The 18,826-nt window shown below is 38.1% G+C and overlaps 1 protein-coding gene across 8 annotated transcripts; it reads left to right on the plus strand.

The window, feature by feature from the left end:
* The first annotated feature begins 326 nt into the window (after window positions 1–326).
* Window positions 327–18,347, plus strand: LOC127635866 (thrombospondin type-1 domain-containing protein 1-like). Of its 8 annotated transcripts, none has more exons than XM_052116120.1 (13): window positions 327–619; window positions 760–830; window positions 990–1,103; window positions 1,726–1,816; window positions 3,200–3,278; window positions 3,409–3,637; window positions 3,763–3,795; window positions 5,725–5,790; window positions 7,468–7,552; window positions 13,064–13,188; window positions 14,871–15,827; window positions 16,526–16,684; window positions 16,844–18,347. In XM_052116120.1, exons 10-13 carry the CDS (start codon window positions 13,131–13,133, stop codon window positions 18,253–18,255), a joined length of 2,586 nt encoding a protein of 861 aa, XP_051972080.1. In that variant the 5' UTR covers window positions 327–619; window positions 760–830; window positions 990–1,103; window positions 1,726–1,816; window positions 3,200–3,278; window positions 3,409–3,637; window positions 3,763–3,795; window positions 5,725–5,790; window positions 7,468–7,552; window positions 13,064–13,130; the 3' UTR covers window positions 18,256–18,347. The 8 variants fall into 8 exon arrangements, with proteins under 8 accessions (XP_051972080.1, XP_051972077.1, XP_051972083.1 ...); XM_052116117.1 differs by having other exon boundaries at window positions 3,532–3,637; XM_052116123.1 differs by having other exon boundaries at window positions 3,200–3,637; window positions 13,069–13,188.
* The last annotated feature ends 479 nt before the right edge of the window (window positions 18,348–18,826 follow it).

Here is an 18,826-nt window from a genome sequence, read left to right on the forward strand (position 1 = left end):
TACATTTTAAATGAGGGAAAAATTACTGAGTGCACTTTTAAAGAGGATTTTCAACCTGATTTTTAACCTGATTTGCCATAGTAAAATGTGAACTCTACTACAATGAATACAATAGATATATATACATTGTAAAAAATATAATAATAATAATAATAATAAAATTAAAGAATAATGTAATACATATATTTAAAAACATTTTGAGTCAGATTCCTTTTTTTTTTTTTTTTTTTAAGTCGAGGGGCTATTTGTAGGCAGGCGCATGCTCGGACTACTAAGCGGACTACTAACACAACATAAAGTTATGATTTACAGAATCATGTAGAAGACACTGACTGTCAATGATGAAAAAGCAGAACTTTACAGAAAAACACACATTTATTTTAGATCATGTAGTTTTTATGTTGTTGCTCATTTATTCGGATTCAACTATAACTAGAAGTTATACAGCACATAACTACTGACGGTTTATACTTAAAGCTATATAAAGACATGTGTTACACGAATGTGGAGAGTGTATTTGCGAGTGTATCTGTTATTTCCTCATTGACAGGCTAAACTTGATGCAGGATTCGTTCTTCTTAGTACTCATCGCTTACTCTGGAGAGACCAAAAGAACTATGTAATGTCATCTCTAGTGTATCTTTTACTGCTCTCACATTTTGCCATTTGCAGTTTTATAACGTGTCCTCTCACTCTTTTGTTTTACTGTCAATGTCCAGTGCTCACATTTCTGACATCTCTTGTTGGGTTTCACTGTAGGAATGTTGTATATGCATACTCTTGTGACAGATCATATTCTTTGAGGAGCAAGCAGCAGGCATCGGAAAGAGGTGATATATCACTTTGTCATCAGAGTAGACTGAAAACACCTGTTTGGGTGACATATTGGTGCATGCTATAGTAATATTGGTGTAATACTACACTGCTACTACCATTGTCAGTGTAGTACTAGTTAGTAGTGACACCAGATTGCCTTTCAAATCCCACAGTGCCAAGATTGTCATTCACCTGCACCCTGCCTCAGAAAACAAGGAACCAGTCCCTTACCAGCAAAGCAAGTACTCCTATATAAAGCTGTATTTAAGGAGCATGGGGAGATTGAGGTCAGTATGAAAGAGTGATGTAGCTGTAACCTTTGAACTGAGATGATGCTTAGATTAGTTCGGCTTACACATGTCTGGATTTTATTGCTTTGCCAAATCTGACTTAATACAGGATTGTAGCGCCAGCATTAAAGTTATAGTTCACCCAAAAAATAAAATTTCTCATTATAACCCTCATTCCATCCCAGATGTGTATCACTTTCTTTCTACTGCTGAACACAAAGATTTTGAGAAAAATATCTCAGCTGTGTATTTCCTCACATTGCAAGTGAATGGTGGCCAGAACTTTGAAGCTCCAAAAAGCACATAAAGACAGCATATAATGAATACATAAGACTCTAGTGTTTAAATCCATATCTTCAGAAGTGATATTATAGGTGTGGGTGAGAAACAGATCAACATTTAAGCCCTTTTTTACTATAAATATCCACATATTCTTCTTTTGCCTTTGGCGATTCACATTCTTCGAAAGTAAGTCATCCACATCTGGGATGGCATGAGGGTGAGTAAATGATGAGATTTTTGGATGAACTATCCCTTTAAGCAGGCATGACATTTAGAAAGGCACAGTTCAACTGAGATGTAAGTAAGTTGTTCTATCTGTTGTAATTTGTTTGTGTAGTTTTACAGATGTCTAACAGAGGAGATGACTACAGAAACGATGGGTGAACACACCTTTGTCACTGCCGATCCCCACAGGAACTGGACCCAAGGTCAGCTTACACTAAGACCCTGAATGATACATAAACAACTTCTGTGTTCTTCTAAACATCAAATCTGGAGAAATTGGGTCTTATTGTGCATGTATACACTCAAAAACAAAATTTTAAGATTTGTACATTTCAGTTTCATAACAAAATTATTTCAAATTGAAAACTAAACAAAAATTAACTAAATATTTAAGTTTTATTAATTTTAGTTGTTTAAACAAACATTTTTTTAAGTGTATGTGATACTATATTTTATTTTATGTGTTGCTGAGTTTGACAAAGCAGTTGATGGAAACTATAAAAAAAAAAAATGAGGAATGCCTAATTCCCAATGCACTCTAAGTCCTCATGGTGGCGTAGTGACTCGTCTCAATCCGGGTGGCAGAGGACGAATCTCAGTTGCCTCTGCGTCTGAGACCGGCAACCTGCGCATCTTATCACGTGTCTTGTTGAGCTCATTACCGTGGAGACACAGCGTGTGTGGAGGTTTCACACTATTCTCTGAGGCATCCACGCACAACTCACCACGCGCCCCACCGAGAGCGAACCGCATTATAGTGACCATGGGGAGGTTACCCCTTGTGACTCTACCCTCCCTAGCAACCGGGCCAATTTGGTTAGGAGACCTGGCTGGAGTCGCTCAGCACGCCCTGGATTCGAACTCATGACTCCAGGGGTGGTAGTCAGTGTCTTTACTCGCTGAGCTACCTAGGCCCCCCAATATAGCCTTTTTGGATAATGCAAAAGTAAAAAAAAATATATATATATATATTAATTAGTAAACACACATACATTTTGAATGATTTTGACCTGCCGGTGTAGCCTGTATCAATTACTAAGTTGTACAAGCATATCACCAAAAACAGCTATTTAGAGACTTCTCAGTTGCAAAGTTGTATTGGTAAAAGTTCCCATACTAGTGGCACTGGTTATTTACCTACCCCAAAGATAAAAATACATAAAAAAAAAATAAGGAATCCCAGCAATTTTACTTTTAATTCTGTCTTGAATAGATCAAGGTGTAGTATTTATTACACCCTCATGGTGGCACTGTGATTAAGTACTTTGCCATTTAAATGCCATTTGTGCAATAAACACAAAGTTTAGTTTTACCAGATTTTGTCTTATTTTGGCTATTTTGGCTATTTTTGTGTATTCAATATTATTGATTAGTTGTAACCATTGCATGACACTTGTTCGAAGATTTATGTAAAGTATGGTAGATTTTCAATGCCTGTCCCTGAAAAAGTTACTTATGTGTGAACACCTCCTCTGCCTTTGTTATTTGTTTGCATGTATGATTGAATGATTGTATGTGCATGCTTATTTGTGTGTGTTTAACAGATGTTTATTTTCTCCTCTCTCCTGCTTTCTGTGATTCTGTAGGCAGGAAAGACGTGTGTAGTGGGGATTGTGGGGATTGCAGGAGGAGAAAAGGAAAGAGACGGATAAAAACATTTCAGAGGTAAGAACACAAATTAAAATGGGCCAGAATACAGAAATAAATAGTAGTCATTGTAGTGGTAGTCATATCTAACCTACAGAGCACTGGGATTGTAGCCATATGACTGCATGTTTGAGATAAATGTTGAAAGGTTTCAGGAACACAGTGGTCACAATTGCGCTATGGGACCATGGCCCCCTTCTGATTGGCCCTTGATGTTGAAAGAAAGTGGTGCCTTGCTTTTAATGCTGAATGACCTCATGGCTCTGATTAGGCTTCCTGGCACAGCTATAATGGGAGATTAATAGAGAGTGCACAGCGGGGCACCCAGAGTACAGTGGGATATCCTGTTAGGTGTGGATACACCGAGTGATTTACAGGTGATTTCAGCCCTTGATAAAAAGGTAATAGAAAGTGCTTAAAGTGTTGTGTGCTGATTTGATGAAGAGTTTGGATGATCCTGCATTCTTACTTTCCTGTATTTGTTTATCACATCTTTTTGCAGGCTTTTGAGGATCTCAGCAAACTAATGGAAAAGGTCAGTCACTCAGTAGATTGTGGGTCAGTCTGTTATCATGTCATGTTCAGGTCTTTCTCTGACTGGCTGACTAGATTGTGGTGCTCTCCAAATCCATTGCCAATAAAATCAAAGACATACAGGGTGACATCACAGAAGATGAGGTGAGCATTAAGGCCCCAATATACTTCCAGAGAAGTTCTTATTCTTTCTTCGGTCATGAGGAAGAAGTTGTTCTAAATGGCCGAGCAGCGGTATACTGTTTCTGAACATTCAGTCACCTGACATTTCTGTCTAAAAACATGGTTACTACAATACTAGTAATGCAGTGATGCAATCTACACAAAAGTGATGCAGAGCCATGGGAACGATTGCGATCGACAGATCCCGCCTCCGGATTAAACCCTTCTCTACACTCCTCGGCATTCACCGTGACCAAATCTCTGTGATGAAATCAACATTTATATTCATTTTTATCTATTACTTTAATGGGTAATAATGGAAATATAAAGAGTGGAATCAGGAAATCGGAAGGGGAAGAAGAGTGGGACAAAATGCAGATTTGAACCGTGGTCGCTAGGACAACACTACACATTCATACTCTGTCTTTACACCCTGTTTATACTGCAGCGACCCCTATTGTTTAGTTTGTCATATATTCCTGTGGTTTCACCTGGGGTGCAAATAGCTGTACTGTGTGGCAGATGCTACTTACGCGTGGTGCAAATGGACATGCCATAAAAGATACCAATAGCTAGAATATAACTGATTCAGATAGTTCAAATACTTTACATCATATATATATATATATGATTTTTAATGCTATATTTTGTGTATATATATGTTAAGTAAAGCTAGACAATACGAAATATTCAACAAATTCAACATAATGTTTGTTTTCCACATCTTCATGTTTAAAACAGACGGTGTCTCACTAGTTTTTACCGTCTCACTAGTTTTTAGCATCTCTAGTCACACAAGCTGTGTTATTAGCATGCTGTTCTAAGTTAAATGTAGTTTAAAACTAAACGTGTCTTGAGAACACTGCATTCTGTTGTGCTCAGTACAGCTGTATTTGAGCTCAAAAGCGCATCTTTGAAAGGCTGTACTGCCTACTCGTTTGTTTGACTGTACAGCTGGAGATGCGCTGACTGCCCCCTACTGCCACAAATTGTAAAAGCATCAAGGTGGAACATCAAGCTAGAATTGATCTGATGGTAGGAAAGTTCCTTATTACAAAACCTAGGTACTGATCAGGGGTATGATAAATTCCGTTCATTTTAATGCTATATTTTGTATATAATGTATCACACTAAATCAACATGTTAAAATGACAACCCAATCAGTAACATTCATTTCACCAATTTATACAGATTCACATAATGTACAGTAGTAGACCTACAGTATGTTGCCATTCTACACTAGTTTCAGTAGTTAGGAGCTAGAATTCTTTAAGTAAGAGTCAACATGATATCTAAATTGACCTTGTTTACTTTTTTAATACACATTGCTGATTATATTATGAATGATTCAACAGTGTATATTATATACAGTATATACTAAATAAGATACTGTTTATAAAAAATGCATAAAAGTGTATCAACTTGCTCCGCTTCTGTAACGACTTTCCGTTTTGGCTGATGTCACCAAATCCATTTATTTTTCAAGCACATGTTGTATAAAGACCACTTTGACAATTCATTCCTGATGGATAAAGTCAAGTCTGGCCCTATTTTTTTTCTCTCATTGCATATACTGTTTTACTCTGAAATAAATTAAATTACAGAAGAAAAATTGGTTTTGAATGACATTACATGTTGACTTTAACTCTAGGACAACCATGATTAATTTGGTTTAAATGTCTGTGCATCAAACCATTTGATATTATCCTCTCTGTTCCTGCTTACTCGTTCTCTCTGCTGCTCTCTATTCTTTTATTCCTCTTTTCAGGAACGTGGAGGTATGATGGCCCTCACTGAAGTGTACTGTCTGGCGAACAGAGCACGAGGAATGGAGGTAAGGGGCACTTGCACATCTGTACAGGTACAATAAAAGAGCTTCTGGAGACCTTACAATCTGTAATCCTGTAACAATCTGGGCTCAGTCAGAATCAGAACATCTTTTTACCCATGTGAAATGCAGTTGCACAAGTGTGGCTTTCTGTAGAACGCAGTAAATCAAAGCTGATCCTGCTCTCGTGTCCAGCATCATTAAGAGTGACAGTCATCTGGAGAAATTATAGAAAGTATTAACAAGGCTCGGAACAAGCCATTCGCAGATTCTGTACATAGTGACATCACTTTGTACAGGCCCTGCCCACGACTGTTGACGGACACATTTGTGTTGTTTCGTTATAGCGCATAGCGAACATTGTAACAGTATTTTTTTATGTGTGTTGCTCATCTATCTTTGCAAAACTGCTGAAAAAACTCTACTATAAATATATATAAATTTATCAAATAGCCATTCGGAAACTTCCTGGTTCATTATCAAAGTTGTTACTTCTGACGGAGTCTCTCCCTCATCAGTGTCTGACTCCGGTTCAAACATACAGGGTCAGTCTTATTGCATATGATGTCTAGTTATCCAAAGCAGAGATGTCAAAACTCCGCCCTATTCTGGATATGGGGCGGTGAGCACCAGCTCATTTGCATTTAAAGACACACACACAATCACAAAAACAGCTCATTTTTATTCCCACCCAAAAATTGCCATTTTCAACATGGTATAATAAATTATCTGTAGGGTATTTTTGAGCTGAAACGTCATACACATTCTGGAGACGCCAAAGATTTAAATTACATCTTGTGAAAAGGGGTATAAAAGGTCCCTTTTAAGTGTTGTTTGCAGAAGTCTTAAATTTGTTGTTGGAAAGCCAGAAAATGCTTCGGCAGCTTCACACTGCTGAATTAAGGGGCTTTGAGGTGTTAGGAATGCATTTTTATTAGTTAATTTGAGTGATAGTAATATGCCACACTTGAGTAATTCGCGAGGCATAGGAATGCATGCTATGAGAGATGTCTTATGAATATTTAAAATCATGGATGAGTCTTTCAGCCTTAAATATATACATATTATCTGTCATTCTTGATTTTTTTCAGCTTATCTCTCTTGGTCAATGCCTGTCACTTAAGCTCCCTCTACTGTGTGTGTGTGTGTGTGTGTGTGTGTGTGTGTGTGTGTGTGTGTGTGTGTGTGTGTGTGTGTGTGTGTGATTAAAAGAGAACCAGCATGCATTTGAGTGTGTGTAAGTCAGGCTTTGTAAACAGAGGCAGGTCATTGTGGGACCGGTCAGCCACTTCCTGCCAGACTTCCTGTTTTCAGGACCCATGTCCGCCCTCTGTCTCTTGTCTTCATTTTCCACCTATCCAAAAAAAAAAAAAAAGCATTTGGATCGCCAGCTGCAATTAGGAGCACTTATTTTTGCATGTTGCATACTATAGTTTTCATTTAGCTCAATTAGTAGAGCATGGTGCAACACCAAAGTCATGGATTCAAGTCCCAGGTAACACATGAACAAACACATGAGTGTATACCTTCAGTGCACTGTTGCTTTGTATAGCTAAAAGAGTGCAAACATCAATAAATGTAATTGTATTAGATTTTAATGGAATTTAGCAGCAGTTGTCTACATCTTGATGGGAACTTTTAGTACACAAGAACAAAAGATTTTTCCTTTTCTCTCTCTGTCAGGTTGCGAGTGTTTGACAGTGGGGTAAAGGTTGTTCAACTCCAGTCTCACAGTGAGGAGGAAATGATTGCCTCAGCATTAGATAATGTGAGTGTCATGCCATCATTTTCCCCCATTTCTGAAATCACATTTGTGGCATTTTAGACATCATTCCTGAACTTCCTGCCATGTTTAATTATGGGTTTGTAGAGTGGACATTGGATTGGATCTATGACCCCCAACTTGTACAGACAATTTCTTCCTCATACATTTGTGGTCAGGAGATTGAGAGAAGGTTCCCATTTCAGTCTCATAGAAACACAGGCGTTCAAAGTCTCCATTGTATGAAACAAATCACCTTTAAAGTGTTTTTGACATGACACAGCTAGCAGATGTGATGGGGTGGTGGTGTTTTAGGTCAAAGAGCTGGAGTGAGAGGCGTTTCAGATTAGAAATTTCCATCCCTGAAGAATCCAAGGCAGATGTGGTTTAAGAGAGGAATGTTCAAAAACATAAGCGTATATTAAGAACTTTAAGCATTCGATGTGTGGTGCCAATTATTGTCTCTCCCACATTGATTCAGCTATTTGATTTAGTATAATTGAATCTCCTGAAACCTGTCAAGAACATGTCCAGGTCATATTTCACCCCAAAATCAAAGTTGCATTATTTTAACAACAGTGAAGCACATTTTACACCCAAGATTCTCATTTGCAGAATGTTGTCAGTCACAAATGTGTAATCTGAAAAATGTATTTAGATATTACATTTATTATATATGTATTCATTATTTATTCATCATAGCAGTATTCATGCTAATTTAAATAAAATAAAACATTGTATAACAGCAGTTATTTTATGAAATACAGACACTTTTACTTCAATACAGTTAAAAAACTTATGAGAATCTGCATTGAGCATAAAGGGAATTACAAAATGAACATCAATTGTCATGTAAATAATACAAATAATCAAAAAAACATATTAATGGTTTAAAAAATAGACTTAATTTACTTTATGGAAAATATGTGTTCCTTTGGTTTTTGGAGTGATAACGTATAGTTTATATACCTCTATGAAAAATAATAATGCAAATGTTTAGCTTTTGCAATAATCCAAACCTACAGACCAGCAGTTATGATGTGCATTTAACTGATTTAACCCTTAAAGGTGCAATCAGTAATTTATTGAAGTATGTCAAAGTATTGCATACACTGACACCTAGTGGCTTGGATGCTGCATCATTCAAACTATGGTTGTGCGGAAGGACTAATTCAACTGTCGTTTTAGTCAACTAGTCTAAAAAGAAAGAAACATTAAAAAAAACTGTGTGTTTATGCGACCCATTTGAAACACTTCCAACAGCCAAATCTGATGCTAAATTCAGCTGAAATGGGGAGTTTATCTGTGACGTGCTTGGCTTGCATTATCATAATTGTAGGCTATACTAAATATAGAACATGACACACATTTATTGAATCAACGTTAGCATATATAGGCATATTTATTGAAAACAACTGAATGTACAGTGCTGGACCAATAGCAAACCTAATAGCCTATTCTAAACGGAACTTAAAAAGTTACATAACATAATATAACAGTCAGGAAATTGTTGAAAATAATTAACAAGTTAGCCAAATCAATGAGAGAGGAAAACATTAGCTGAGCATATTTCACAACGTGCATTAGCCTTTGATCTACAGTAATATGATGTTAACCAATAACATTTACGATGTAAAAAAGAATAGCTATAGGATAGGAAACAAATAGGCCTGTGAGAAATGTAAATTAACCTAATGTATTGTTGTAAACATGACGTGCACACAGAATAAATTATAGTTTAACCAGTTAAACTCATTTTATTGGCTACTTCCTCAAAAGCATTTATTTTTCATTGACAAAATGGAGCGCAATAGTCTGGTTCCGGAAGTAAAAATCCCATAAATTTCTTCCATAGACAAATTGATTTTCGAAGCTAACTTATAAACCTTAACTGACAGACCTATCATGAGCTCCGAGTTTGTTTATCAATGGTATATGCTTCCGTTTAAGCCATCCAGCTGCGTTATTTCAACTTCGTTGTTTAAAAATCATCTTTAATAGCGGAATTCCTGTTGAACAACTACATTAACCATGGTCCAGCAGAGGAAGCTTCACCAATCAGAGAACTGCAGCCAAAAAAGCCCACGAAATAACACCAATAATCCGCTCAGCAGTCCGAACTGTAATTTGTAGTCTTCTGATGTCTGATTTCGTAGCTGCACCAAACCAGACAGTTATTGAAGTGCAGAGGACAGACTCAATGACTGCTGAGTAGAACTGGATCAGCAGTGCCTATGGCAGGTTGAATTTCGTCAACTGGCAAAGGAAGTACAACCTCTGATGGGCCTTTTTCACAATGGAGTCAATGTGGGTCTCCAACTTAAGGTCCTGTGAGATGGTAGTGCCCAGGAACCTGAATGACTCCACTGCTGCCACAGTGCTGTGGCAGGCTGTGAGGGGGGACAATGTTGGGGTGTTCCTCCTAAAGTCCACAATTATCTGTTCGGTGTTCAGCTCCAGGTTATTTTGACTACACTAGTGAGCCAGCCGTTCAACCTCCTTTCTGTATTCTCAAGACCAAGTACGTAACGGGCTGAGTCGTGTCCAAGTCCAAAAGGGCCCGAGTTGGACTCAAGACCAAGTACATAACAGTCCGAGTCGAGTCCGAGTCCGAATGAATCTGTTCAAGAATCTGAATTAAAATGGTAACTGTAAACTCACATCAATATTTTAAGCTTATTTGAACCTTCACAACTAGGATAAACAATTTGTCAATATAAATGCAAAAAACAAATTTCAAAGTGGTTTCAGAATTAAATTATATGCTTGAGGTGTATGAATACAAAACTGTCCTTCAACACAGTTCTTATTGCGTTCTGTTGACATTTCAATTATTTGATGCTGTTCCCCTCTACTCAAAAATACACCAAAGAAAGTGACATCTGCATTAGTCATCACAACCAGTGTTATTATTATTATTTCGATTTTAGTTTTTATTTTACTTCATTTTCAGTTTAGTTTAGTTTTATCTAAAATTATGGGTGAAATACGTTTCATGTAATTAAATACATTTAATGTGTTTAATATATTTAATGAATGGTAATATTAAAACATTTAATAATGCCCATAAAATTAAATACAACAGCATAAAATAAAAACAGAAAAGATCAGATACCATAAATAAATATAAATATGTATATAGCCTTCTACTACACGTCACACTTTTCAGTCCTCCTGTTGTGTCCAGGTGTAGCCTACTGCCTTAAAGTCAAGATACATTTTTTGACAAACTCACCTTGGGCTGACGTTTCTTTTCACATTTAGTATGAATAATAGGTGAACAGAGACTTCTCCCCTCAGTTTTGTTCTTCAATGTATTTTCGGATTATTTATTTTTTTGCCATTGAAACGCAGTGCCAGCTTTACAGGTAACACGCAGAGTTTGCGATATGTAACGGACTGAGTTGTACAATTTCCGTCATGGTCTATTTCATCCGTCATTCTAGTTTAAATGTCCCTGATACGTAGTAAATTAGATTTTTTTTCTCTCGATATAGTCAACATTTTCAGTTAGAAATGAATTTGTGTAGAAAGCGTGAGTCTGATAAAACGTGTACTATTTAATAATTGGCAGAGTTGGGGAACGTACTTTTTAAAGTGTACTTTCGTTATTGATATTTCTGGATGAGAGCGGCTGAACGCGAATGGCGATCTCTTTCACGCACACACATACAGCACGGGCGCGCAGGCGAGAGAGTTCAAAAAGTACTTTGAAAGAGTGTGCGCCGCTGCTCTCAGCCAAACTGATGCGCAGAATCAAATACACAGAATGTAGCCTATGATAGTGCTAACTCTAGAGAACACATCAAAATAAACGCAAAGTCAAATCCCGGACATTTAGAGGCAATTTTGAAATCCCGGCCGGATGCTTTTTTCAGATCTTGAAAAGAGGACGTATGGTTATGTTATGTTATTTTTTTGTTTGTTTGTTATTCATTGCATCGCAAATGCTATGGACCCGGCCGGACACTGACAAAAATCATAAGTCCGAAGGCTCGAATGCATCCGAGTCCATGGCACGTCAAAGTCCATTTAAATTGGACTCGACTCGGACTCTAGTCCGACTCCGAATTGGAGTACCCCAACCTTTCTTGAACTACTGGATACTTTATACTTAACTCATTCACATGAAGACATTACATGAGCACAACTGGATTCTGGAGGAAGGGAGAGAAGGGATTACTTTTTATAATTATTAAACTCAGAAAAACTTTTAAGGCATAAAAAAAAAAAAAGTACAATTAACATTTTTCATTTAACCAGTAAACTTCGTCTGGCAACGAACAGTGGAGTATTAGAAATAGAGACCACAGGGTACGGTTGGTTGGCTCCACGTAGAAAATAATAAAATTGCTCGTGTCATCTTGTATTAATTGAAATTCGTAGGCTAGACGTGAATACGAAATAGATTTTTTTTTTGGAGAGTAAACTGCATCCTAATTCAATTTATCGAATAATAGCGGCATAGGAAGCAGGGGAATGCGCGCTCACGGTCACTCAATGTGAACGCGCGCATCTCTGAGCTGTTCGCCGTTGCGCACCGGTCCATGACGCTCTCATTCATTTAACTCATAAACAACACTCCCTGTAACATTCTGCCTTTCAGCATGGCCACGACATACTGATAAAAGGGAAAATACAACTCAATGTCTTATGTAAGTAAACTACTTTTTATATACATATAGTGAGCTATTTATTTTACTATTTAATGTGTGCGCTTTTTATTGAATGTTTTTTGCATGATGCGTTGTTCATTTCTGAGAGAAACGTAAATAGTATATTTTTGTATAGGAGAAATGGTAACACCTTACAATAAGGTTGTATTCATTAACATAAACGTTTACAGCATTTATTAATCTTGCTTAATGGTAATGTATTAGTCAATTTATAGCATTAAAATAATATGTTAACTTTAGCTAATGCATTATGAACCACTGTCGATTTATAAATTGATATTAACCAAGATTATTAAATGCTGTAATATATGGTGACACTTAAGTGTTCATAAGTTCCAATAAGGTTCCATTAATTAACAATGAACAATACTTTTAGAGCATTTATTAATCTAATGTTAATTTCAATATATAGGCTACTAATATTTTTTTAATCGAAAGTTATATTTGTAAATATTAGTTAATCCTCAATGAACAAATGTATTTTTATCAACTAACATTATCAAAGATGAATAAATACTGTATAATTACATTGTAGCAATGTTAGCCCACAGTATACGTTATAAAGTTGATATACAGCAGGGCAATTTCCTTGGTTTGCATGTACTGATTCAAAACGTGAATGAACATTTAAGCATTTAAAAAATATATATATATATATTTCTTAATACTTTAATGGCCTTTTTGCTTAATACTTTCCTGAATGGATCCAAATGATTGGGTTGTTATGCATGTAGTAGCAAATAAATGCATGTAGTATGTATGAGGAATGAATGGGAAATAATAATCCTTAAGTGTGCTGTCTGTGTGAGTGTATTTGATTAATTCTGTATGTTCATTTTAGGACAGATTGAATAATAGTGGAGTGAGGTTATGTGGACAAACAAAGATAAGAGGCTGCAGATGTCGGCATGGAAAACGGTCTCCCTACAGCGACCCCATTTTTGTTGCTTTTCCTGATCGGATTTGGTGAGATGTCTTCCTTGCATGTAAAGAAAGGCCAGTTTCTACTAGAACTTACAACTGTACAATGCAGGGTTTTTTAACAGGTGTAATGATGCAGTTTAGTTCTTATTACTTCCACAGGAAACATGACAAATGCACAGTTATATGATCCAACTTTTCTGCTTCACATGCAAAATAGAGTATAAATGAAGGTCAGTGATAGTCATTTTCATGTGCACTGCGGTGAATTGGACTCAGTTGGAGAGGAAAATGTAGGGAGGGGGAAGGGAGGGTCACTGATTTTCCTGCACTCTCTTCTCTCCTCTGAAGAAATACAGAGAAGCATTTGTATATCACAATGCCTCCCAAATGATTGTACAGTTACAGACAACAGCACAGTACAGCATTATAACCTTTAGAACTACTGTAAGTAAGTTTTAGTTTTGTATTGTTATCAAATGCATCCTCATGATCCATAAAAATGCACAAACATATTAAGTTCATGAGAATATTTAAGACAATATTGCAGACAAATGATAAAGATTAATCCATGTCTGAAAAATAATGTCAATTTAAAACCAGTGGTTGGCATGTGCTTTAACACAATGGGATGTAATGCTCATACTGGCAATGGCACATTTTTCAAAATCCCTAACCCTATTTATAAAACTTGAATATAAAATAAATAAATGTTACCGCAGCATGATGAGGAAAGATATTATATACTTTTATAGAAATATAAAAGCAACCCCATAGAAATGATAAAAACATCTTACTAATCACATAGTCACACCATGGAAACACCCACACCCTAAAAGCTTTTTTGCTTGCTTTTTACAAAAAGGTATTTTGAATGAGCGCAAACTCAGTTTTGTAAAGCATTGCATTTTCTTGCAAATATGAATTCTCTTTGAGCAAACAAAAATAAATTTTGCACATGCATAAAGTTTATTTGAATGTGAGTTTGGACAGAATTTTGAAATTTACGTAACTCCAATGTTTTTGGTGTGAGCAAGATCTCACTCGCACCCTCCTCCTTCCACTCTGCCTAATCTCATAGCTTTGACTGCTTGTTTGCTCAACAAGATCACATCATTACAATGTGCCAGAATTTAAGTGAATCAGAGATAAGGTGGTAAATTGTGATTGGCTGGCTAGACCACAGATCATACTGCTAATAAATACAAGAGGAGGAGAAGAGAATAGTTTGTTTTCAAGAAAGGAAATGTGTAACACAATGACCACATGAAAGCAGCTCTTTTGTTGACTTAACTGTTTTTATTTAACCTTAATGACATATTTTTAGTCTGTACACTGCCATTATTCTTACTAGCTGGCTAACTACCTAGATAGCTCTCTTAATATGGTTTTCATGTCTAGTATTTGGTTATCTATGTAGGTTTCCAATTAACACTTACATAGCTACTTTACCATGTGTAAAACTCTTTAAGACTAATGTAATAGTGTAGTTTTGGAGGAACTTAATTTGAATTCTATCTATCCCACAGGATATGAGACAGCAATTTATTAAAGCATAATTCACATTTCTTGAAAATCTAGCTATAAACATCTACATTTAGACACCTTGTGCTTTGTTTTACTACCACATTATGGCACGTTTATTGCAAAGATGCAAACAATTCACCCAATTGACTTCCTAAGTGTTAAGTTCTATTAATTGGTTTTAATTTCTCTCTTTCTTGTAGCTATGGCTGGCATGCATCTATGGCCTTCAGTGCACATTGCCTTGAGCAATGCCAGTGTATTTGTGGATTACAGCACTGTCAGCAACCTCACTGACCACAGACTGACTGTATCATTGATTGACATTGACAGGAACATTACAGTACTCACCAGGCCACTTCCATTTAACCAATCAGAAGGGTCACTGGAGTTCAACTGCTCCTGCTTCCTGTATGCAGGTAACTTCAGATTCAAACTGGAGCAGATTAACAAGGTTGACATGTCTAACCAGTCTGCCATCTTGTGGTGTAGCCCAGTTTTGCATGTGTACTGGCCCACCTTTCACCTGGCTGTGGATCGTGGCAGCAACAACCGGAGCTTTAATGACTTCAGGATTGGTGTGTACACTAGTGACCACTTCCATCCTTGTCCTAGTAGCAAAGCTTCATCTCTATACCTTGATGTCAGCTACCTGGAACAAATGCATATTGGGAGGAACACCATTGACAAGTTGCAAAGCCGGAAAAGATACGTTGTTAAAGTAGTTAGGTCACAGCATGTGGAGTTGACTTGTGTATCCCCTCTAACAGAGCATGGATTCATCCAGATTTCTATAAAATCGCCCCACATCCAGCAAGACATCAAATCTTCTGGTCCTCTCTACCTGTCCAGCATCTTTCCCTACAAACTTCTTGTAGATAACATCTACAAAAGTGGCTGTGAGGGAGCCGTGTCAGTCCATCAAATCGCTCCTCCCTGTACAGTTACAAATGGAAAAGTTCTGCTTTATAAGAATGAGAGTAAGGAGAAGGCTGCTCCCTCTCATCTGGCCTTTAACTTCCTCACTCAAGGGGAGAATGAGACTGAGTTTAACTGCTCCATCTTTGATCTTGGCAGGAATAAGTACTGCTTTCATTTCACTCTCGTCTACAGTCAGGCCAGTTTAACACACACCTGTGTTATTGTGCAAAGGAATTCAAGTGAGTCAGACCTTTGGGGCTGTGTCTTTGCATTTGAGTCTTGTATGTACAAGAGGTTGCTCATTTTATTCTGATATTGTTTGAAAAGTTTGGATTTGTCTGTTGATATACAACTGTTAATGGTTTGGCAGTTAAAGGAAATTTAGGTTCCAAATTTATAAGGACACATAGGGGCTTTTCACACCACGCTAGAGTTGCCAACTGTCCTGTATGAGCATAGACCAGGGGCGAAAATTTCATCAAAATGTTGGGGGGGACAATAACCATAACAATTCTCAAGAGCAATTTTTGAAGGGGACACCAAGGTTTTTTTTGTTGTTGCCCCGTTTGCATTTGTATTATTTTATTTCTTAAACAATTATTTTAAGAATATATCATTATATTATTTACAGTACACATATTTTTATTATATTATAGGGGGGGACAACCCTCAGACCCCCCCCACGCGATTTCCGCCTATGGCTGAGACATCCCATGTTTGGCCTGATATTAAGTGTCCCATACTGAAGCAGAAAAATGCTTAAAGGGGGGCCCCCGCCCCTGGTCAGTCTGCAAAATGTTCTTATAGGTTTAAGAGCTTTACACAGTATGCCTTGATTGGATAAAGATTTGTTTTTACTAATGCTCCATTTAATGTAGGATGTTTGTGTATGCAATTATTTGTAATGCTTTTCTCCTCTCCAACACTGTATCTTAAGGAATGTGGGGTTCATGGCAGCCATGGAGTGGTTGCAGTGTGACATGTGGTGAAGGGGTTAGAGAGCGTGTACGTGAGTGTCTACTGCCCTCTGGTGGTGGGATGCAGTGCACTGGCATGGTTAGGGAGCAATCGCACTGTTCGCTGGAAGACTGCACTGGTAAGATTTCTTCTTACACTGAGGGCCTGAAGAGTTATAATGTCTGTGTTCAGAACATTTCTGTAATGGAAAGTCTAAATTCAGAAGAACTGGTGGGTATCCAATACACTAATAAGACTTGCAGAATGATTAAAACTACCTTCTTGTTTCCAAATTTAGGGGAGATTCCCCCCCTATCAGTCACCCCTCCCCCAGCTGTGAGCTCTCCCCTAGCTGGGAATCTAGTAGTAGTGGCAGGGATCTCCCTGTGCCTGGCTGTGATCCTGGCCACCATCTTAATAACTGTGTGGAGAAAACTCTGCCATGCTCCTAAGTGCAGCTCCATGCGGCATAGCTCAGTTCACTCTCCCAGTGGCCGGAAAAACTCTGAGGCTTCTATTTGTGGTCACAGCACGCAGAGACCCAGTTTCTCCGAGAGTTTGCAAGCAGCTCCCCTACAAAAAGGGCTTACCTTGCCTGCCATGCAAGGGCAGTCTGACAAAGGTGTGCTTGCTCAACAGCAGAGGTGTGCTCTGCCTCTCCCCCTTCCTCAAGACCCGGAGAGAACGTCTCCTTCTGGGCAAAAGTTTGTTCCCCCTATTTTTGGCTATCGCTTGGCTCAACAGCAGCTCAAGGAGATGAAGAAGAAGGGGTTGAAAGAAGCCACTCAAGTCTATCATGTTTCCCAGAGTCCAGTTGATGACACCTTGCTGGAAGCCACAGCTTCAAACCCTGCAGGTCTAACTCCAGTGCCTCAGGAAGTTGACAGCCTAGAAGAAGCTAACAGCAGACAATTTTGCATAAAGTCTCCTTTCCTCGATCCTATGTGGCCTCCAAAAATCTTGGACAGTTTATCAGATAGGCACAAGGTGGACATGTTGCTGGGTCCCCAAAAGTCTGTTTTCAGTGCCAACGTCCCCCATCTTGAGCGCACAGCCGATTGGATGGAGATGGGGACCTACTCGAAGAATCCAAATTTCAGGAGGACATCAAGCTTCCATGAGAACAACCAGCAACAGTTGCCTGCATTGCGACTCTTCAGAGAGAGGAGTATGACTAGAGTGACTCCTCGGCAGCTTCCAGAGGGGAGCTGTAGAAACCAAACCTGGGAGCAGACACTTCCCGAACTTGAGGTCTGGTCCTGCTACAAACATAGAATAATTGATGGCTCAGGTGACCGTAGGAGGATGCCATGGGTGGACACTCCCCCATCTCAGTCAAACTCAAAAGATAATATTTTAGCAGTTCTTAATTCAGCTCCAGTGACACCCACTAAAGATCCCCTAGTGGATCATCAAAGGCTGGCTCGGAGCCCTTCTTCCGCAGTGGAGAGAGCAGAAAGGGCTGAAAAGAACTGGAGCAGAAGAGGCCCCTCTCCTATCCAGAGGAACATACTTGCCAGAAAGCTACGAGAGGCTAACTCATCTACCTGCCAAAGGCAACGCAGTTCCACATTCTCTACCTCAGAACAGTTCAGGGGGCGCTGTCACAGCCTTCCTCTCTCTGCGGAATACAGCAGCTCCCCCTATAGTCTTACTAAGTCAGAGCAGCACATGATGGACATTTCTGGATACTTGGGCCAGGAAGATTGAGTAGAGGTTATAAATATTCAAAGACTCACCTGATTGAGTCCTAGTTTTTTCGTAGATTTCAAACTCTGCTGATGCAAACCTTTCAAAATAAATGTCTTCATGAAATGAAGCAGTCTGAGTCTTTTGTGTGTGTGTGTGTGTGTGTGTGCGCGCGCACGTGCACTCCATGTGGACATGCATATCAGATTTAAGAACATCTTTGTTTCTTGTTTATGGTATAAGTAATTCAAATTAAATCTAAATGATCAGTCTTTTGTAGTGTTCTCAGTTTCACGCATTGCACTTTTTCTATGAATTTCAAAAGCCATGTTAATCTTATGCAGAAATGATATATCATTATCACAAGAATATGATACAATGGGAAAGCATAATAACTGAAATTATATTTTGGATAGCACAAATGTTGATTTGTTTTTGACTGGACATTGTGAAATCGTAGCTGTTGGAAGGACAGATGAAAATATGCATGCAGCAAGAGTTAATCTTACTTTTTTTCACTGTTGAGAATGAAAATGTGAAAAATCAATATAGCACTGTTGATGTGCTACCTCAGCCAAGACTTGCAGTATAT

The sequence above is a fragment of the Xyrauchen texanus genome, chromosome 43, assembly GCF_025860055.1.
Source record: "Xyrauchen texanus isolate HMW12.3.18 chromosome 43, RBS_HiC_50CHRs, whole genome shotgun sequence".
Lineage (NCBI taxonomy): Eukaryota > Metazoa > Chordata > Actinopteri > Cypriniformes > Catostomidae > Xyrauchen > Xyrauchen texanus.

Excerpts from the sequence above, each read along its gene's own strand:
- LOC127635866 (XM_052116119.1), top strand. The coding sequence starts at position 13,131 with ATGGAAAACGGTCTCCCTACAGCGACCCCATTTTTGTTGCTTTTCCTG. Across the intron at positions 15,828-16,525 it reads TATTGTGCAAAGGAATTCAA|GAATGTGGGGTTCATGGCAG; the intron begins GTGAGTCAGACC and ends CTGTATCTTAAG. Across the intron at positions 16,685-16,843 it reads TTCGCTGGAAGACTGCACTG|GGGAGATTCCCCCCCTATCA; the intron begins GTAAGATTTCTT and ends TTCCAAATTTAG.